The 19729-nt window shown below is 38.8% G+C and overlaps 1 protein-coding gene and 1 pseudogene across 1 annotated transcript; one reads left to right on the forward strand and one right to left on the reverse strand.

The window, feature by feature from the left end:
- The first annotated feature begins 11298 nt into the window (after positions 1-11298).
- On the forward strand, positions 11299-14242 carry LOC132804482 (type I inositol polyphosphate 5-phosphatase 5-like; annotated as a pseudogene).
- A 177-nt stretch (positions 14243-14419) lies between these two features.
- Positions 14420-16062, reverse strand: LOC107425429 (putative ETHYLENE INSENSITIVE 3-like 4 protein). Its single transcript, XM_016035431.3, has one exon. It carries the CDS (start codon positions 16043-16045, stop codon positions 14648-14650), a length of 1398 nt encoding a protein of 465 aa, XP_015890917.3. The 5' UTR covers positions 16046-16062; the 3' UTR covers positions 14420-14647.
- Positions 16063-19729: the final 3667 nt, after the last annotated feature.

Here is a 19729-nt window from a genome sequence, read left to right on the forward strand (position 1 = left end):
TTTAAATTATAAAACAAATTTCACATTTTTCATAAACATAGCGGGCATAATCCATCCGCTTGAACTGGGAAATTCTCCACAATTCCCTTATAATTAATACCATAAATCCCATGATTTTCAAATCCACCAACTTTCAAATCCATCAATTCAAATATCCAAATATATCATAATCAAATCTCATAATATTTCATGGGCATATTTTATAAAAATTGAAATCACCAACATAACCAAATATTTTCCTTGAAATATTTGAAATTCAAATCGTGCCCAATTTACCATTAAAACCACACCAATTTCAAAATCCTCAAAACCATAAAATAATTCCACACGGCATAAATTTGTAGAATTCGCATTTTCTTAAATCCAATAAATTCATAAATAATTCTACAATAAATCCAATAAATATTTGGCACATAGAATTTAAATTCCAAATATTTAAATCACACACATATTATATTCACAAATTCAATTTCCCAAAATTAATTTGAAGGTGGGTCACTCACCTTGTGCACGTATCTCAATCAAGATCCTCCGCAGGATCGACTCCGCTACTTGCACGTGCACCTAAAACATCCACAGTACCAAAACCACAAATATTAATATTTTATTCGGGTAATCCCCAAATGGGTACCCGGGGAGCGAACACCAAACGATAACTAAAATTTACGAATTATATACCGAATCGAAGCTCGAGTGATGCTAATCACAGATCCGGTCTTAATTTCCGATGATCGTACCCGACGGGGTCGGAATTTTATCGGGAAGCTTTTCGGGTTTCGGCTCCGCAATTCTCCCAAACCGTCGCGAATTGGTGGAAACGGAAGTCGGATTTGGGTTCAGGAGGTCGAACACTGCGGACTGGAGCTGGCCGGAATTTTCAGGGTACTCGCCAGAACAGTACTTTCCGGCGGGCCGCCACGTCACCGGCAACCGTCGCCGGAACAGTAATTTCCGACGGTGGCCGTTTGCTGTGAAATTTTGCAGATTTGTAGATCGTGAGGAGAGCAATCCAACGGGACCGATGGTGAGCAAAACGGAGGTCGGACGGCGGAGAAATCACCGTTTGAAGATTTTCGACCCCTCGCCGGAAAACGCTCCGATCCCGGCGCGTCGGTGGTCCGATGGTCGTGATTTTTGGTGAGTAGGCCGGACTTGAGGAGAGGATCAAGGCTGTCAGGCGCGTGTGGCCGGAAAATGGCCGGAACAGTGCCGATTCGCGGTGGCCGGCGGTGGAGGGGAAAAATCGCCGCCAAACTTCGGACGTCCGATCCGGGCGCGTCCGGCGGCCGTTCGCCGTGAAATTTGGAGGTTTTGCCGGAAATGAGGTGGGCAATCTGGCTGGCCGGCGCGTGTACAGTAACTAGGCCGGAAAAACGTGAAAATGGCCGGCGGCCGGCGGGTCCTCTTTCTCTCTTTCTCTCTCCTCTCTCTCTTTCTCTCTCTTCTCTCTCTTTCTCTCTCTTCCCCGAGAGTTTTTCAAAATTAAAACCCTGTGTGACACTGTTCATGCCACGTGGACCACTCAGAAGCTGACACGTGGCATTTCACTGTTCACGACCCAAAAACATTAAAATAATACGGTATCCGGTAAACTTCAAACGTCCATAACTTTTTAACCGGATGTCCGATTTAAGCGTGCCGCTAGTCTATGAACTCGTATCGACGAGTACGTTACAACCATACAAGAGTCAACTCACAATTACATCACAAGAAAAAGTCAACTCCCGGCACCTTTTAGACAGTTTACACTTCAACTTGTTTTGCCCATAACTTTCAAACCGTAGCTCCGTTTTCGACGTGCTACTAGTCTACGAACTCAGGGCGTCATGCACTTCGCCACGGTACCCTGGTCAACTCGAAATTCCCACCGAGTCAAAAAGTCAACTTTGACCCCTTCGGTCAACGGTCAACGGTCAACCTCGGTCAACGTGCACGGATTCCGGTGCGATTCGGGACGGGGTGTTACAGCCTTCCCCCCTTACAAAAATTTCGTCCTCGAAATTTCCGCACGTCACTGGAACAGATACGGGTACTGCTCACGCATCTGTGCTTCGGGTTCCCACGTTGCTTCCTCGACCAAGTGGTTCCGCCATAAGACCTTAACTAGAGGAATAGTCTTGTTGCGTAGCGTGCGTTCCTCGCGATCCAAAATCTGTACTGGCTGCTCCACATACGAAAGATCTTCCCTTATCTCTATATCCGGACTCTCGAGTACGTGTGAAGGGTCTGCAATATACTTCCGTAGCATCGACACATGAAACACGTTGTGTACTCGAGCTAGCTCTTCCGGTAACGCCAACCTATACGCCACCGGGCCAATCCTCTCCGTAACCTCGTAAGGCCCAATATAACGAGGACCCAACTTACCTCGTCGTCCAAAACGTACTACTCCTTTCCATGGAGATAGTTTTAGGAATACCCAATCTCCTACCTCGAATTCCAAATCCTTTCTACGCACATCGGCGTAACTCTTCTGTCTATCTTGGGCAACCTTCAATCGATCCCTAATGATCTTCACCTTGTCCAAGGTCATCCTTAAATACTCAGATCCGACCGCATTAGTTGTTGCAAGGAGCCTCTCTTCTCCTACCTCACTCCAACACAAAGGTGTCCGACACTGCCTCCCATATAAAGCTTCATACGGGGACATTCCAGTACTCGCTTGATAACTGTTGTTGTAGACAAACTCTATCAGTGGCAGTTGTTCATCCCAGCTACCGCTAAATTGCATAATGCAAGACCTTAGCATGTCTTCTAATGTCTGGATTGTGCGCTCTGCTTGTCCATCAGATTGTGGGTGAAAAGCGGTGCTGTAGTTAAGTCTTGCTCCTAGTGCATCAGCCAACTTCCGCCATAGTCGTGAAGTAAAGCGCGGATCTCGATCGGAGACGATGGCTAACGGTACTCCATGAAGACTTACAATGCGTTGCACGAACAACTGGGCTAACTTCTCGGGCGAAAAACGTTCTCGTACCGGTAGGAAGTGTGCCGACTTGGTGAGACGATCAATGATTACCCAAATGCCGTCGTACCTTCTAGGTGTGGAAGGAAGCTTGAATACGAAGTCCATGTTGAGTTCTTCCCACTTCCACACGGGAATCGGTAAAGGTTGGAGTAGTCCCGAAGGCTTCTGTCTTTCTGCTTTCACTTGTTGACAAATCAAACACTTTGATACAAAGTCTGCCACTTCTCTCTTCATACCAATCCACCAATAATACTTAACAAGCGTCCGATACATCTTGGTACTCCCAGGATGCATCGCATACATCGAGCTATGCGCCTCCTCCAAAATCTCCTTCTTGAGTCCTGGGATATCCGGAACGCAAAGTCGTCCTTTATACACGAGGGCTCCATCCCTCCTTATGGAAAATTCCGGATCAAGACCTTCTTGTACCTTGCCCTTAATTGTCCTCAACTTAGGATCTTCCATTTGGGTCTCTACTATACGATCCACCAACACCGGTCGTACCTGGAAGCTAGCCATGAGAACTCCTGAAGGATGCATATGCATTAACACCCCCATCTTCTTCAACTCCACCATGAGAGGTAGTTGGATGACTTGGATGTGAGCAAGGGATCCAGTAGCCTTCCTACTCAAAGCATCTGCCACTACATTCGCCTTACCCGGGTGATAGTCAATCACACAGTCATAATCCTTTAACAACTCCATCCATCGCCTTTGCCTCATATTTAACTCCTTCTGAGTGAAAATATACTTGAGGCTCTTGTGGTCGGTATAGATTTGGCACGTGGCCCCATACAAGTAGTGCCTCCACTTCTTTAGAGCAAAGACTACTGCCGCCAATTCTAAGTCGTGCGTAGGGTAATTCTGTTCGTGCTGCTTCAATTGCCGAGATGCATACGCTACCACCCTTTGGTTCTGCATTAGCACGCAACCCAACCCTTGATGGGATGCATCACAATAAACTTCAAAACCTTCATTCCCATCAGGTAAAGTTAAAACAGGTGCGGATGTCAACTTTTGCTTCAACTCCTGAAAACTCTGTTCACACCTGTCCGTCCAACTAAATTCAACATTCTTTCGGGTCAATCTATGAAGCGGCCCGGCAATCCTTGAAAACCCTTCAATAAAACGACGGTAGTAACCCGCTAATCCAAGAAAACTTCGTACCTCCCTCACAGTGGTAGGGCGCTCCCAACTCAACACTGCCTTTACCTTATCAGGGTCCACATAGATACCTTCTGCCGACACGATATGTCCGAGAAAACCCACTTGATTCAACCAGAATTCACACTTGTCGAATTTAGCATATAGCTGATGCTGCCTTAGAGTTTGGAGCACTCTCTTCAAATGCCTCACGTGCTCTTCTTGGCTCCTTGAATAGATCAGAATGTCATCGATAAATACAATGACAAAATGATCCAAGTACGGACGAAACACCCTATTCATCAAGTCCATGAAAGCTGCTGGGGCATTGGTGAGTCCGAACGACATCACTAGGAATTCATAATGTCCGTACCTCGTCCTAAAGGCAGTCTTAGGAATGTCCGACTCTCGGATCCTTAACTGATGGTATCCCGACCTCAAGTCGATCTTGGAGAACACCTTGGCACCTTGGAGTTGGTCGAATAGATCATCTATCCTTGGCAACGGATAGCGATTAGGAATGGTGACCTTATTAAGTTGTCGGTAGTCTATACACAGCCTTAGACTACCATCCTTTTTCTTTACAAACAAAACTGGGGCTCCCCACGGCGATATACTTGGTCTAATAAACCCCTTATCTACCAAATCTTGCAACTGGACCTTTAGCTCCCTTAACTCCACTGGAGCCATCCGATACGGTGGTAGAGAAATAGGCACGGTGCCTGGAATCAATTCAATGGGAAAGTCGACTTCCCTTTCCGGAGGCAATCCTGGTAACTCCTCAGGAAACACGTCCGGGAAATCCCTCACAACGGGCATGTCTTCCAACCTGACCCCACTTACTCGGGTATCTATCACATGAGCCAAATACCCCTGGCAACCTTTATTCAGTAGCTTCTTGGCGGTAAGGGTAGATATCAACCTCGGTAAGGGCCTTCCAACTCCTCCACGGAATACTACTTTTGGCAACCCTGGCCTCCTGAATGTAACTTCCTTGCTGAAACAGTCTACAGATGCATGGTTCCTTGCCAACCAATCCATGCCCAAAATTACATCAAGTCCGGACAGATCCAACAGGATCAAGTCCGCCTCCATCACTTGATCTTCGATGCAGAAGAAACATTCCTTGATTAACTGGCTAGGCCACAAGGATTCTCCTGCAGGAGTGGCTATCTCTACTAGACATTCTAAAGGAGTAGGGGTCATACCGACCCGAGTGACGAATTCCTTGGAGATGAATGAATGTGTTGCTCCCGGGTCTATAAGTACTAATGCATCATTACCAAATAGATTCAACGTACCTGCCACGACGTCCGGTGTAGCTAGGGCCTCCTGCTGCGTCATCGCAAACACTCGACCCTGCCCTGTCTGCTGGGGCCTCCGTCCTCTACCCCTGCTCGGTCCAACAGGCTGTGGGACTGATCCCGATGAACCTCCTACTGCATAACTCCCTCGGGAACTCTGACCCCGCGATCCACTGGTCTGATGTGATGGTGGGCTCGCCCCTAACACTCCCGCCTCTCCATAAGGGCAATTTCTCTTAATATGTCCCGCCTGTCCACACTGAAAGCACACACCCTCAAACTGGCAAATCCCATGGTGTGCTCTATTGCAACGTCTGCAGAATGGCTTGGGGCTAAACCCAGAGTGCTGATATGAGCTCGTGCCGCCGCTGATGGAATGGCGCGCTGGTTGGGGCATACGATAGCCGCCTCTCCTCTGAAATCTGCCTCGAGGGCTGAACCCACCACTGTCTGAGCCTGAACTATGACTCTTCTTAGATGCCCCCTGTCGAGGTACCCCGCTGTACGAACCTTCGAACGGTCTGCGCCTCGAGGGTCTGTGTATCTCCGCCTGTCTCTCTAGCTCGAGCGCTGCATCCCTGGCGGACTGATAGGTGGGGTGTACTGACCCAGAAAGGGTGTAGCCGATGCTCTCGTTCAACCCGTCTATGAACCTCACCTTCTTCGCGTGATCGTCGGGAATCAAGTGCATGCAGAACTCTGACAGCTCCCGGAACCTCCTCTCGTACTCTGTCACCGTCATGTTTCCCTGGCGCAGTCCCTCGAACTCTCTCCTTCTCGCCTCACGGTAGGCAGGAGGACAGAACTCAGTAGAGAAGGCAATCTTGAACTGGTCCCACGTATGCCTTCTGCGGGTCTTCTCCATTTGCCACCACTTCCGGGCGTCTCCCTCTAACATGAACCCAGAAATCCTCACCATATCCTCATCGGGGCACTGCATCCCCTCTTCCAAGATTTTCTCCATGCTGGATAGCCACTTCAAGGCTGCAGCTGGGCCTTGGCTTCCATCGAACTCCACGGCTCCTAAACGTCGAGCCTGATCCACGGATCGGTTACTAGAGCTTGAACCTCCTAAGGCTCTAGTTAGCTGAGAGACCAGATCTCTAAGGCTTGATCGACTCCCGGAACTCTCAGCCGAGCGTTCCCGAGTTCTACGTGTGTCCCGCCGACTCATCGTAGTCGATTAAACTGAAGAAACAAACAGGAGTTTAGAAACAGGGACACTTAAGCACGATTACAAAAGGAAGGAATTTACGGATGGGCTGTACAGCAATGCACAGTCCCTTAGGATTACAAGAACCTATGCTCTGATACCAACTGTCAGGACCCGTCCAAAGTTCCCCACCGGAACCCTAGACAAGCCCTGATCCCAGGGAAACCCTACCGGACCCTTCTGTGGAAGATCCGGCAGAACCTCCCCTAAGGGATGGACTTACCACAAAATTTCCTGCACTGAAAACACACTTCTATAATTGTTCCCTTATTCCTCCCACAGTACGACGAACTGGTTCCACAAATTTCAGCACTCCAAAATAAAAATACAGTAATCCAGTGCAATACAAATACATAAGTGTCCCATACAGTATACAGAGCTTTATGAAGTACTACAAAATACAGAATACAGCAAAAGTGAACGAAATATTACAACTGCAGTAAAAGAAGAACAAGGTACTGCGCGAACAAATACAGCGAGGAAGATCAAGTCCGCTCCGAGTGAACACCGACAACCTGGTACCTAGAGGAACGGAATTTAAGAGTGTGAGATGCTAATCATCTCAGTGAGCGACCCTACTACTCTACACTATCATACCACGGTAATAGGTATATAAATAATAATTATTTGGAAATAATAATATCTCTCAAAACCCTTACAATTCTCTCAGTTGGAAAGGTTCCCCTTTTAAAACATTTTCACAAAACCCTTTATTCATATTTCCCGAAAACCAAGACATCAATTAAATACCAGAAGCGGTAACAATTATATTTTTAATTCTAATTCAGTTTCCAAACATTTTATTTTTAAAACACAGTTCTGAAAATCATTTGATGCACCCACTATATACCAGTGGCGCCAACAGTACCCAGCGTCCCAAGGTACCGCCAGACAGGAGGTTATAGAAAGAAACCGGCATACGGTCGCGTGGCGTCCCACTGCGCCGCTGCTAACCTGGTGTCCCGGCCAAAGGGGGGTGGCCGCCCTCTCCGATGGCATCCACAGGACACCCTCATAATATCAACCGCGCGCTAATCACACCCACCTGCGCGCTAATCACAACCGTGTGCACACTAACCATATCACATATACCATATCACATAATCAGAACACCAGTACGTGCACGGTGCATCTAAAAATCATAAAATCCACAATTTAAATTATAAAACAAATTTCACATTTTTCATAAACATAGCGGGTATAATCCATCCGCTTGAACTGGGAAATTCTCCACAATTCCCTTATAATTAATACCATAAATCCCATGATTTTCAAATCCACCAACTTTCAAATCCATCAATTCAAATATCCAAATATATCATAATCAAATCTCATAATATTTCATGGGCATATTTTATAAAAATTGAAATCACCAACATAACCAAATATTTTCCTTGAAATATTTGAAATTCAAATCGTGCCCAATTTACCATTAAAACCACACCAATTTCAAAATCCTCAAAACCATAAAATAATTCCACACGGCATAAATTTGTAGAATTCGCATTTTCTTAAATCCAATAAATTCATAAATAATTCTACAATAAATCCAATAAATATTTGGCACATAGAATTTAAATTCCAAATATTTAAATCACACACATATTATATTCACAAATTCAATTTCCCAAAATTAATTTGAAGGTGGGTCACTCACCTTGTGCACGTATCTCAATCAAGATCCTCCGCAGGATCGACTCCGCTACTTGCACGTGCACCTAAAACATCCACAGTACCAAAACCACAAATATTAATATTTTATTCGGGTAATCCCCAAATGGGTACCCGGGGAGCGAACACCAAACGATAACTAAAATTTACGAATTATATACCGAATCGAAGCTCGAGTGATGCTAATCACAGATCCGGTCTTAATTTCCGATGATCGTACCCGACGGGGTCGGAATTTTATCGGGAAGCTTTTCGGGTTTCGGCTCCGCAATTCTCCCAAACCGTCGCGAATTGGTGGAAACGGAAGTCGGATTTGGGTTCAGGAGGTCGAACACTGCGGACTGGAGCTGGCCGGAATTTTCAGGGTACTCGCCAGAACAGTACTTTCCGGCGGGCCGCCACGTCACCGGCAACCGTCGCCGGAACAGTAATTTCCGACGGTGGCCGTTTGCTGTGAAATTTTGCAGATTTGTAGATCGTGAGGAGAGCAATCCAACGGGACCGATGGTGAGCAAAACGGAGGTCGGACGGCGGAGAAATCACCGTTTGAAGATTTTCGACCCCTCGCCGGAAAACGCTCCGATCCCGGCGCGTCGGTGGTCCGATGGTCGTGATTTTTGGTGGGTAGGCCGGACTTGAGGAGAGGATCAAGGATGTCAGGCGCGTGTGGCCGGAAAATGGCCGGAACAGTGCCGATTCGCGGTGGCCGGCGGTGGAGGGGAAAAATCGCCGCCAAACTTCGGACGTCCGATCCGGGCGCGTCCGGCGGCCGTTCGCCGTGAAATTTGGAGGTTTTGCCGGAAATGAGGTGGGCAATCTGGCTGGCCGGCGCGTGTACAGTAACTAGGCCGGAAAAACGTGAAAATGGCCGGCGGCCGGCGGGTCCTCTTTCTCTCTTTCTCTCTCCTCTCTCTCTTTCTCTCTCTTCTCTCTCTTTCTCTCTCTTCCCCGAGAGTTTTTCAAAATTAAAACCCTGTGTGACACTGTTCATGCCACGTGGACCACTCAGAAGCTGACACGTGGCATTTCACTGTTCACGACCCAAAAACATTAAAATAATACGGTATCCGGTAAACTTCAAACGTCCATAACTTTTTAACCGGATGTCCGATTTAAGCGTGCCGCTAGTCTATGAACTCGTATCGACGAGTACGTTACAACCATACAAGAGTCAACTCACAATTACATCACAAGAAAAAGTCAACTCCCGGCACCTTTTAGACAGTTTACACTTCAACTTGTTTTGCCCATAACTTTCAAACCGTAGCTCCGTTTTCGACGTGCTACTAGTTTACGAACTCAGGGCGTCATGCACTTCGCCACGGTACCCTGGTCAACTCGAAATTCCCACCGAGTCAAAAAGTCAACTTTGACCCCTTCGGTCAACGGTCAACGGTCAACCTCGGTCAACGTGCACGGATTCCGGTGCGATTCGGGACGGGGTGTTACATAATGTTGCTTAGAAGTTCTAACTACACTATCAAAAAATCTCAATACAGTCCCCAAATTTTTTATTTCCTAAATTACCCTTTTATCTTTTTATTTTATTTTTATTTTTTTAAATCCTGTGTTTTGCAAGACTAAAATTTATTTTCATATCCCATTTTATATGAAATAACAAAAACATCATTTTCTCTTTTCTCTTCGCTCTGTCTAACGGTCTTTGCCTCCAAATTCATCACTCATAGCTCGGAGTCCTACCATAAGCATCGGCATTTTTTTTCCGATGAACCCATAGTATCTGCTTTACCTTTTCTACATTTGTATATACTTCACTGGTACTTTCTCTTTTTCTCTGTCTCGTAGATGTTTCGTTTCTTTGAGATCTGAAATTGGTATAACTGTGAACAAATAGTTTCGGTAAGAGGAGGAACAAGACCCACACCCTTAGTTTGTGTGAGGCGTGGACACCGCGGCTTCCATCTGCAAAAGAGTTTTTTTTTTTTTTTTGGAGCCTGAAATATTTTATTTGGTTTCTGTTTCAAATCCCATGCTTTTCTTGATGGGTTTTCACCGTTATGAGTTGTGCTAGTATTTGGTCATTTAGCACTTTCTCAAGCAAAAGTGCCAATGTACCGTGTTTATAGCAGGGCAAGGACTAAAGAATTTTAGAAGAAGAGACTGACCCAAAGAGAAAAAGAAAGAAAAATAAATAAATAAATAAAAGGATATTTTTGTAATTTTGAATAAAATTGCAGAGTAAAAAGAAACTTAGGTCGTCCAAAAAGAAATACTCAAAAGACATATTACATTTGATAATTCAATGCATTGCCTAAGAAGGTTTACGTTCTCAAATTAATTTTTAAAATCATTACGTAATTAAAGACAGATAATAAATAATAACTATGTCAGCAATGATTCCATCAGTAATTATATAACTGATGACAAATAGTAAAATTCTAGTTTTAAAAATTACAGTTCAAAATTTAATACAAAATGTTACTTTATAAGATTTGGATATTATAGTATGACCAACGAAATGTAAGCTTTAGTAAAAAATAGTTCTCCAAATAAAAGAAGTTTAAAAGACTAACCATGTAAACATTACTTGTGGGGAAAAAGCAACTTATCACATCTCAATCCCTTACCAGTTACTATATAAATTCTCAACATTTAACAAAAATATATTATTTACCACTATTAATGTTCATCATCTATAATATTCATCTCATATTATATGTGGTAATTTAAATAGAGGAAGTATAATTTATGTCCCATACCATAAGTGTGTCTCACTTCGTGTACGTACCACCAAATTACTAATTATTTATTATGATTAACTTATTTTGTGCTTTGCGCCAGGTTTTTTGTCTTTTATTTTTTATTTTTTTGTTTTTTCTTATTTTTCAGTCTGTAAATCTTAGATTGTACAGAATGTTTAGTTTATTGTAACAGTTTAATATCCAATGGAGCGATGCCATAATCCAAGAAAGATTGGCCTCCACGCAGCTTGACCTTTTTGAATTTTAGCTTACTTCCTTTTTTTTTGTCGCTTGGTTAACATGACTCAACAAGAAACGTCACAAGTGAGGTACAACTCTATCTTGTTGTGTATACGAGGTGCCCCTTTCAAATCTTACTGTGCCGTATAAAATAATAATTTTTTTTTTTTTTGACGGAGAAAATAATTAAAAGGATCAATTAATTATACAAATTTCTCCTCTCGTTTCATATGTATTTTTTTTTAACGTACATCCCCTGTATCTATTCACCAACGGAAAACCAATTACATCCTCTGTATTTTAAAAATTACTTATATTCATTTTATAGTATCAATCTCTTTTTTTACATGCTTCGCTTCTTTTAGTTAAATTTTGAAATATAATGGTGTAACATGACTTAATTTTTGTATAATGATAAAACTACTTTCAATGTAAAATATGAAAAGTAAAAAAAATTATTCCTTTCCCTTAAAAGTTATTTTATAAATAAATTTAATTGTTAAAAATTACAAATTAATTAACTATTAAATGTCATCTTTTTACCAAAAATAATATTTAGATTTGTTTAGTTTTAATTAATTTTTTTTAATTTGTATATGTTTATCGTTGAGGTCAAAATATATGCTAGGGCTTCACATGCGCATTTGGATTAAACTTTCGTGGGTTGAATTCCTTAGGGTTGCGGATATACCTTCTTCACGTCCTTCAACCAGCCAGATGAATAACCGACTCATAGCGAGCAAACAGATGGTGGGCATTTTCATGTCGGTTTGGACTCGAAAAGAGTTGGTTCCTCACATTGCTCATCTTAGAATCTCTTCAGTTGGAAGAGGAATAATGGGTTGCCTCGGAAACAAGGTAAAGTTAAAAGCCATACCCAAATGGTTGAAAATTTAAAGAATCGGGATTCTCTTCTCGTTTTTCTTCGCCCTTGTTTATGCTTGGCTTTTAATCTCTCAGCAGTGGATTGTGAATTTAATGATTAAGATTAAACCATTTCATCAACAAAAAAATTGAAAAGATAAAATAAATTCAATTTAAATATGTGTTGAAATATATTTCAAGTGTTAAAAATTAAAGCATAAAAATAAAAAATTAAAAAATTAAAAAAAATTAAAAAAAATAAATAAAAAAACAAGCAGAAGATCTAATTTATTGTTATGATCAACAATGATACCGAAAACCAGTTGACTTTTTTTTTTTTTTTTTTTGGGTGATTAATATGATGACGAGGAGATTCATAAATGCAGGGATGCATATCCATAAGCATGTCATTGCACCAAACAAGCTTTTGCTTCGTTTGTAGTCACTTGGCTTCTGGAGAGAAAGAGGGTGATGAGCTTAAGAGAAACGCAGGTGTAGCCGAGATACTTAAAAGCACACAATTCCAAAAGATTTGCAAAACACTATGTCGTGCCCCTGAAAGAATAGTTGATCACTAGTACGTGTGCTTCTTTAAATAAAAACTTCTTTTTTATGTAACTGGTACATGGTAAGGTGGTATTCCTTTCATTTAATTAATGATATGTGGGATGGGTTGTTTTTCTTTTTGCCATTTAGGAGTTTAGTATTAAATAAATTACATGTCAAATATTAAATCCAACGTGATACCGCTTAAATACTATACCTGTTACATAAAATATACCTTTTTGCATTTTTCACAGTTTCATTATATGAATAATGAAAAATAATAATATGATCTTTTTTCACTTTTTGAAATACTGTAGCCGTGTAATTTGGCTTGGAGATTTGAATTACCGAGTGTCTTTGAGCTATGAGGAAACAAGGGGTTTTTTGGAGGAGAACGATTGGGATACTCTATTAGAGAAAGATCAGGTTAGTTGCTTTGATAATCCTATTTAGCTAAAAGTCTTACACTCCCCCACTTTGTCTTTTATTGAAAACGTTTTGAAAATTTAGTTGTTGCCTGTTTAATCATCATTATTTTAGGTTTGATTTTGGAAGCAACCCCCATAAAGCAAGGTCAACGTTGATCTTAGACTTCGCATAAATAAATGAGATTTTCCTTCTTCTTTTTTACTATTATTTTTTTAATCCATTAGTATATGTTATTTGAGTGGTAGGAGATACTATTTGTAGATCACGTTTGTCACGTCTTTAATTAAAACAGGTAATATTTCCATGCACAAATATATCTATATATATATATGAACAATATTCCAAGTGTTTGAAATGATATCCCTAGAAGTAAGAGCAATAATATATAAGCTTGCTATCTTGATGGCGATGTCATGGTTTCTTTCAGTGATAAACTTTAAAAGCAGTTTTAAAAACCAGTCGTTGTTTTTTATTGCTCTTTTTACATCACTTGGTTTGACTAATTCCTGATAAGGTAATACAGTTGAATATGGAGCGAGAAGCAGGGAGAGTATTCAAAGGGTTTAATGAGGGAAAGATTTTTTTTGCACCGACCTACAAATACACTTATAACTCCGACTCTTATGCTGGCGAAACCGTCAAATCCAAGAAGAAACGCCCAACCCCTGCATGGTATACACAAAACATATATTATTTTGTTTTTATAATATTATGTAACCCATATAATTGGAAAGCGAGTCAGTCTTTTAATTATCAAGGATAGTTGATTTGAGATAAATCAGAATGCTTATGTGTCAAATGTTTTTCCAAATAGACCAGTAGTTGTTATCTAAATTTAAATATAAAAACATAAATGGAATATATTAAATCCTTAATACTTGTTACGTAAACACATAATTTAATAAAATGGACAGATCTTTTTACTTAAAAATTCTTTTTTATATACAATTTATATGTTGTGAAATGATTTGTAGGTGTGATAGGAATTGAACAACTATCGTATATTCGTGGGTAATCAAGATTCTTCGATCACAGACCAGTTTGTGGAATATTTTCAGTAAGGAGCAAAAACAACAGGTTTAGAAAAGGCTTTTCGTATGCTGCTCCAAGAGTAATGGAATACGAGGACTGCATACCCCAGAGACATAGTTTATATGAGTTTTAATCCATCAAAAAACCTCAAGGAATTGTATATTATATTAGGGACTTGAGAAAGACTTTTGCCCTACTTTTTTTCTTCTTCTTTTTTCCCGTTTTTTTTTCCCTTCCTCCTAATTCCTCCTATTTTTGGTTAATCTGTAATGTTTTTTGTTTCTTTTCTGTAGAAGCAAAACAAGAAATATATATAAATTAATCACAACGGATTTTTGGAGAGTAACCTACATAATAATATTGTAATTATAGTACATATTTATTGATAGATAGAAAGAGAGCTAAATGAAATTGTACAAATGTTTCTAGCTAGCTATGAGCTACATTATTATTCATTTCATAGTTAACCTAATTAGAAACGTAGATGGGTATATGAAAATCAAACTTGTTCATATAATAACTAGCATATATCATATTTCTAAGCTTGATTTGGCCAATGAAAACCCAAATCCCAAATAGAAGTTGCTTGTTGTTGATCATTTGAGATATGCTGGTGTAATACGGGGTTGTCTTCCAAGTCCATATTTTCCTTTGGCATCTCGAAAACTGCATTCATAGCTAGATCTTCAATGGTATTACCCCAGCTCGAATAGTCAGCCAATACATTGCAAGAATGCTCTTCATCACCATCTACATTGGTAACCGCAACAACGCCATCCTGATTCACCTTCGGGAGCTCCATATTCATCCAATCCGTCACGCTTTTCATCTGCGTATTGCTCGAGGGATCAATATTTTTATCACCCCGGTAGGCACATAGTAATTCATGGTTCGTTCTTGAATTCTTGTCCAAGAATCCCAGAGCCAATTCGCTCTGGGGACACATTGTGTTTTGGCAAGCATAGAGTGAAAAATCGACGGCTTCTCTATCAAACATGTTCTTCCTTTTCTCATTGACAATTGAATTGGAGGGATTCTCTCCTTCTTCTTCTTTCCCATCACCTTCATCCCCTTCAGAGATTTTGAGAGATTTTTCGGTGAGTAGTAGAAGTGTTTCTTCAGTGTTAACAACTTTAGACCAAGTAGCAATGTCTTTTGCAGTCATTTTATCTTGCAAACATTTAGACTGCCTCACCAACCTTCTCATTCTCTCCATATTATCTGTTGACATGTGCTTGATCACAGCCGTCAAGACACTGACTTTCCAAGCCTTTTTAAGATCATGGGGTTTCTTATATGGAGGTGGACCATGTTCATGCGAAACACCTTGTTCACCCCACCAAAGCTCTTTCCCATTGGGCCACCATGGCGGAGCTAAACCTTTCTCCAATGGAAATCTCCTTTGTGGAGGAGCACAGTGTTGCAACAGAGCAGAAAGAAGGGATCCCAATGTCGTGTCCTGCAAATCATGGAGGAGATGCATACAGGAAACAGGACATATCTCACCTTCTTCCAGTTGTTCTACGACCGGCAAGACCTCGGTGAGTGCCGGAGGAGCGTTCTGATCGAACCGGACTTTGTCTTTCCACCATTCGCGTAAACTTTCCGACGAACCTCCGACGGCTTTGCCTTTCTCCGGGACGATCCCGTAGACGAAACCTTTGGCCTTGCAAACTTCCATGATCTTCACCATGTACTTGAGGATGGAATCCTGAGCTCTCGCCATCTTCTTCCTCCGGGACGCGTCTTGTTTGGCTAGCGGTTGGGGGTCTTCGATTTTGCTTTTCTTCTTCAGCTTCTGGAGGAGAACTCTGTCTTTCCACATGCGCTTCTTGAGATCATCATAGCTGATTTCTTCTCCAACTTCTTCTTCTTCTTCTTCTTCTTCTTCTTCTTCTTCTTCAGGATTATTGAAATCTTCATGAAACTTCACCATGATTGCTGTGAAGTAAATGTAATGTGTTGGTTATCTAATAGTATACCAACTATATGTGTGTATATATAAATGATGAAGATGAGTAGTGAAGGCGGTTTGGAGGGCCAAGATGTTAGAAAAATAAATGAGGAAGCTGGCTTGCGGACAAGATAACGGGTAACGAGCTGGTGGTGAAGGGTAAGTATGGAGGTTTTTGTGTTTTGTGAAAGGGAAGGGCCAGATTGGTGATATCAATGGTTGGAGGAATTTAAGGAATTTATTGAAGGCGTGCGTGTGTGTATTGAAGTTTGCAAAAAAGTGGTGAAAGGTGGAGATATGTGGCACTGCGGGTGATGCAACCCACGAGCGAACACATTGCTCTTTCACTAACTTCATGTTGCATGCATGAGGGACACATGTTACGTGTATGTGTATGTATGTTAATTAGTCTGTACGTCCACGTAAGATACTGACTACTCAGGTTATATATAGACTGTTTTTTGGAATTTCTCACGGTCACCACCATATTTTGATAAAAAAATAATAATAATAATTATGAAATCTCTCCTTTTATCCTCCTTTCGATTATTTCAAAGTTTTTAGATTTGAAAATGTAGTAGCGTTTTAAGTCTATATGATGTTCATTAGTCCAAAAGTTTTAATTAGTACTTTATACGAGTCATATAATCTATTGATACATTTTTAAATCTATATTTTTGAAACAATGAAAGGTTAATAAATAAAGTAAATTTTAAAATAATCTAAATGTTTTGATAGAAGAATGACAATTAAATTATATTTGAATTAATGTTCTTTTTGAAATTAACTTTTTAAATAATGAAGGATGTAATAATATATAAACTGTTATAGTTCTCATTTAATAAATGATTTAAAACTGAAAATCTAACTGAACAAATAACAATATTTATAATTTATCATATATATTATATCATCCGTTAGGAGATGTTCTTAAAAAAAAAATTATAAGTGTGAAAATTTACCTTTTTATAGGATAGGCTATCTCTTTCATTGGGCCATTTATTCGGAGCAATATCTAATAGAAGCTATCTAGTTTGAATTTCTCAAATCGTGAATCACAACAATACTCAATATTTAAATAGTAAAATCACGTCTGCTTCAAATTTATTTTTTTTTAAATACCATTTATCACCACTAATAATGATTACTATTGAAATCCATATTACATTTGATAATTCAATCGGTTGCCTAAGAAGGTTTACATTTTCAAATTAATTTTTAAAATCATTACGTAATTAAACACAGGTAATAAATAATAACCATGTCATCAATGATTCTACTAGTAATCATTATAACCAATGACAAATAGTAAAATTCTATTTTTAAGAATGAGAGTTCAAAATTTCATGGAAAACATTACTTTGTAAGATTTGGATATTATGCTATGACCAACGAAATAGAAGCCTTAGTGGAAAATAGTTCTCTAAATAAAGAAAGTTTGAAAGACTAACCATTTAAACATTACTTGTGAATAAAAAGCAACTTATCACATCTTAATCCCTTACTAGTTATTATATAAATTCTCAACATTTAATAAAAAAAATATTATTTACATTATTAATATTCATCTCATATTTTATGTAACAATTTAATTAGTTCTTTAAAAGTTTCATTTTTTCATATTAAACTTTTAATATAAAAAAGTTAAAACATAATTAAATGGTTTAATTAATATTGATCATCTCAAAAATGGATCTAATTAATGAGTGATGATAAATAACAAAATTTTTGAACAAATACTTTTTTTTATTAATTAAAAAATAAATACTAATTTGGTTTTTGGTTAACTTTAAATAGAGGAAGTATAATTTATGTCCCATAAGTGTGTCTCACTTCGAGTACGTGCCACCAAATTACTAATTATTTATTATGATTAACTTATTTTGTGTTTTGCGCCCCTTTTTTGTTTTTTGTTCTTTCCTTTTTTTTTTTTTTTTTTTTTTTTTTTTTTTTTTTTTTTTTTTTTTTTTTAAAGTCTCTGTAAATCTGAGACTGTACAGAATGTTTAGTTTATTGTAACAGTTTAATATCCAACGGGGCGATGCCATAATCCAAGAAAGATTGGCCTCCATGCCAGCTTCACCTTTTTGACTTTTAGCTTACTTGCCTGTTTTTTCCGTTTGGTTATCAAGACTCAACAAGAAACGTCACAAGCGAGGTACAACGCTTTCTTGTATATACGACGTGCCCCTTTCAAATCCTACTGTACCGTATAAAATAATAAAAAAGATTCTAATTTTTTTTTACGGAGAAAATAATTAAAAGAATCGATTAATTATACAAATTTCTCCTCTCGTTTCAATTTTTTTTTTTTTAATGTACATCCCCTGTATTTATTCACCAAAGAAAAACCAATTATATCCTCTGTATTTTAAAAATTACTTATATTCATTTTATAGTATCAATTTTCTTCTACATGCTTCGTTTCTTTTAGTTAAATTTTAAAATATGATAGTGTAACATGACTTTTTGTATAATGACAAAAATACTCTCAATGTAAAATATAAAAAGTAAAAAAATAATTATTCCTTCTCTTAAAAGTTATTTTATAAATAAATTTAATTGTTAAAAATTACAAATTAATAAACTATTAAATGCCATCTTTTTATCAAAAATAATATTTAGATTTGTTTAGTTTTAATTATTTTTTTAATTTGTATATGTTTATCGTTGAGGTCAAAATGTATGAGAGGCTTCACATATGCATTTGGATTGAGCTTTTGCGGATAGCCCTTTCACGTTACCAAATTAAGCTTTTGGATTCTTTGAATAGTGAAACCAAGTTAGGTGTCTCCCAATTTAATGCTGACTTTGAACAAGTATTTAGTCAAAAACCACACGAAAATACCATCTAAAAGAATAATGGGCTCTTAAGGAGAATAAGTGAACATAAAGTGGTATATTAAAAGCTACTAGAGTATAAATAGGAAACTATAAACATGAATACTCATCAACATAATTCCATAAATAAAGAAAAATTAGTAGAGAGCATGATTTAAAGATAATGGTAGAAATGTGTAATCTACAAGGTAGAAAAGTGTATAACCCGAAGGGGTTAACAATCGTATAATCTAGACGAGTAAAACAATGTCATTTTGATGGTAAAAGGGTGTATATGAATGAATGAAAATAATACATATGGATGAAAAAAATAGTGTTATCCAGATGAACAAAAATAATATATACTTATTTACATACAAATGGTTGAAATAAAGGTACTCAAACTAAATAATCATCTAAGCATATAACAAGTAAATATAGCATTGCATAAGGAAAAATATGTATAGCCAAGTAAAAAAATACATACAATTTTGCATTCAACCAGCTTAAACATAAACTAGTATAATGCATCTGGATATATAAAATCCGAACCAAAATATACTTTAACCAAACATTCATTTATACATATAATGAACAATAAAGTATGTAACAAAATGAGTATTTATGCACAACAACAAATATTAAAACACTTAACAGCAATATATGCATATCCACATGTTCTTTATACATATAAAACATGATTATGACATGGCATGAATAAAATTCCCATACATCAACATATATGCATATATAAATACTTCCCTCTTTCAAATATAAAGCAAAATTAGAAAAAATGTATATAAAAGGAAGGAAAGCAAATTTTGTGATATATGTATTTATGAGTTA

Source organism: Ziziphus jujuba, chromosome 7, assembly GCF_031755915.1.
Source record: "Ziziphus jujuba cultivar Dongzao chromosome 7, ASM3175591v1".
Lineage (NCBI taxonomy): Eukaryota > Viridiplantae > Streptophyta > Magnoliopsida > Rosales > Rhamnaceae > Ziziphus > Ziziphus jujuba.

Bases quoted from the DNA above. Each gene is read 5' to 3' on its own strand.
- LOC107425429 (XM_016035431.3), bottom strand. From the start codon at position 16,045: ATGGTGAAGTTTCATGAAGATTTCAATAATCCTGAAGAAGAAGAAGAA.